Raw genomic sequence first — 1,587 nt, forward strand, 5'->3', positions numbered from 1 at the left:
CTCTTAGACTATACACACTCTGGTCCTTTATAACAATCTTGTTTCAATGGTTGAGGTACAGTGTGTACCATAAACCTCACAATGTGATTGTCAACATTTTATCTGTCAAAGACAGCAAAAAAATAATGCTGTCACTGTATGAAAGTATAATATAACTGTCATTTCCTTCCTACTCATGCTTTCAAGAAGAACTCACTTGAAATGGGGGTGCTTTTAATACAAAGCATGGTGAAAGCATTTTGTATTTGTTAGAAGTTATTTGACATAAAGTATTGTACCTTATTTTAACTTCAGGGTAGCATTTGATTGTTCAAAAATTCTATCTGATGAAGAATGCCCAGAAAATATTTTTGTGAAATGGAATTTTCTAGGAAGGAAAGATATCAGAATGTAGGTGTTTAAATACCATCCATTCTGTTACATTGTTGTTTCATAATGAAAGCTATTATGGAAAGTCATGAAGAAATAATGCAAGTTTAGAGCACATTCTTTTGTGGGAGGAATGTGTGTTTTTCTGACTCTTACCATGTCCTTTATGCAGCCTACAGTGTAGTAGTTTAAAAAATAGACTTTTTTGTAAAAGATTTGAAATCACATGCATGCAGTTGAAAAATTCTGATGAGTACACATATACAAGTATTTGCATATACTGCAAAATGTGTATGCGTGCACAGGGGGTTTGAAAATATTTTATGAAAGAGAAATGGAAGGAAAAACAGCCATGAATATATGTTCCATTAATAGTATATGGAAGGTTATCTTTAAGGATCTAATATAGAGAACATCCTTACTTGTGCATTGCTGCCATAAAGTATAATAAGTATCTGAAGAAAGGCCTATTGGAAAGCCTAATAGAAAGGATTAATATTGATTAAAAAAAAATGTAAGACACAAATGAACAGTTTTCTGCCCCCTTTCTTGGTAAATGTAGATAACCTGTTGGTTGCCTTACTATTCTAATTTGCAGTACAAAATGTCTATAGTAATTCTTCCATTGTAACTGATGCTGTATCAGTAATTCTACATATCCAAGTTATTTTATAAATATTGGGATTTTTTTAAAGACTTGTCTAGAGTACTTTGGGTCATTGCTCATTATACTTCTTTTCATCAGCAGCCATGCAGCAGGTTTTGGATAACCTTACGGATCTACCCACATCAACAGGAGCTGAAGAAATAGACCTTATTTTCCTCAAAGGAATTATGGAGAACCCTATTGTAAGATCACTTGCTAAGGTATTTTTTTATTGATAGTTTGAATAAAAATCTGTGCAAGATGCATTGGATATTTTCACTTTTAGGCCAGGAAATCTGAATAGTATTACAGAGTTTTGTACCGTTCATCTTGTGTGCGTCTACCATGCATAAAGAAATGTCAGCAGTTTTGGCACTTTGGCTTAAACCTTTTTGCACCAATTGAACTGAAGTCTTATTTCAAACATTAGATGGTAGATTCTGAAGATGAACATAAAATTGGATTAGAAATATTAGCTATAGTATAGCAAAATACTTCATGAAAGTGCTTTTAAAATAAGAGACACTTATTCTTCGCTTATTTATACAGCATTGTACCAATCCTTAGCGCAT

The 1,587-nt window shown here is 32.6% G+C and overlaps 1 protein-coding gene across 3 annotated transcripts in view; it reads left to right on the forward strand.

Moving 5' to 3' along the window:
• The first annotated feature begins 1,070 nt into the window (after window positions 1–1,070).
• The window catches only part of MPP6 (membrane palmitoylated protein 6), a 65,454-nt gene continuing 64,937 nt past the window's right edge, over window positions 1,071–1,587 (forward strand). The window contains exon 1 of one of the 3 annotated variants that reach the window (XM_019508593.1): window positions 1,071–1,218. In XM_019508593.1, coding sequence (XP_019364138.1) covers window positions 1,120–1,218 — 99 coding nt within the window. In that variant the 5' untranslated portion in view covers window positions 1,071–1,119. Of the gene's footprint in view, window positions 1,237–1,587 lie in introns of all 3 variants that reach the window. The other 2 variants (XM_019508594.1, XM_019508592.1) reach the window with 2 other exon arrangements.

This window comes from Gavialis gangeticus, unplaced genomic scaffold, assembly GCF_001723915.1.
Source record: "Gavialis gangeticus isolate Ggan-Ray unplaced genomic scaffold, GavGan_comp1, whole genome shotgun sequence".
In the NCBI taxonomy this organism is placed as follows: domain Eukaryota; kingdom Metazoa; phylum Chordata; order Crocodylia; family Gavialidae; genus Gavialis; species Gavialis gangeticus.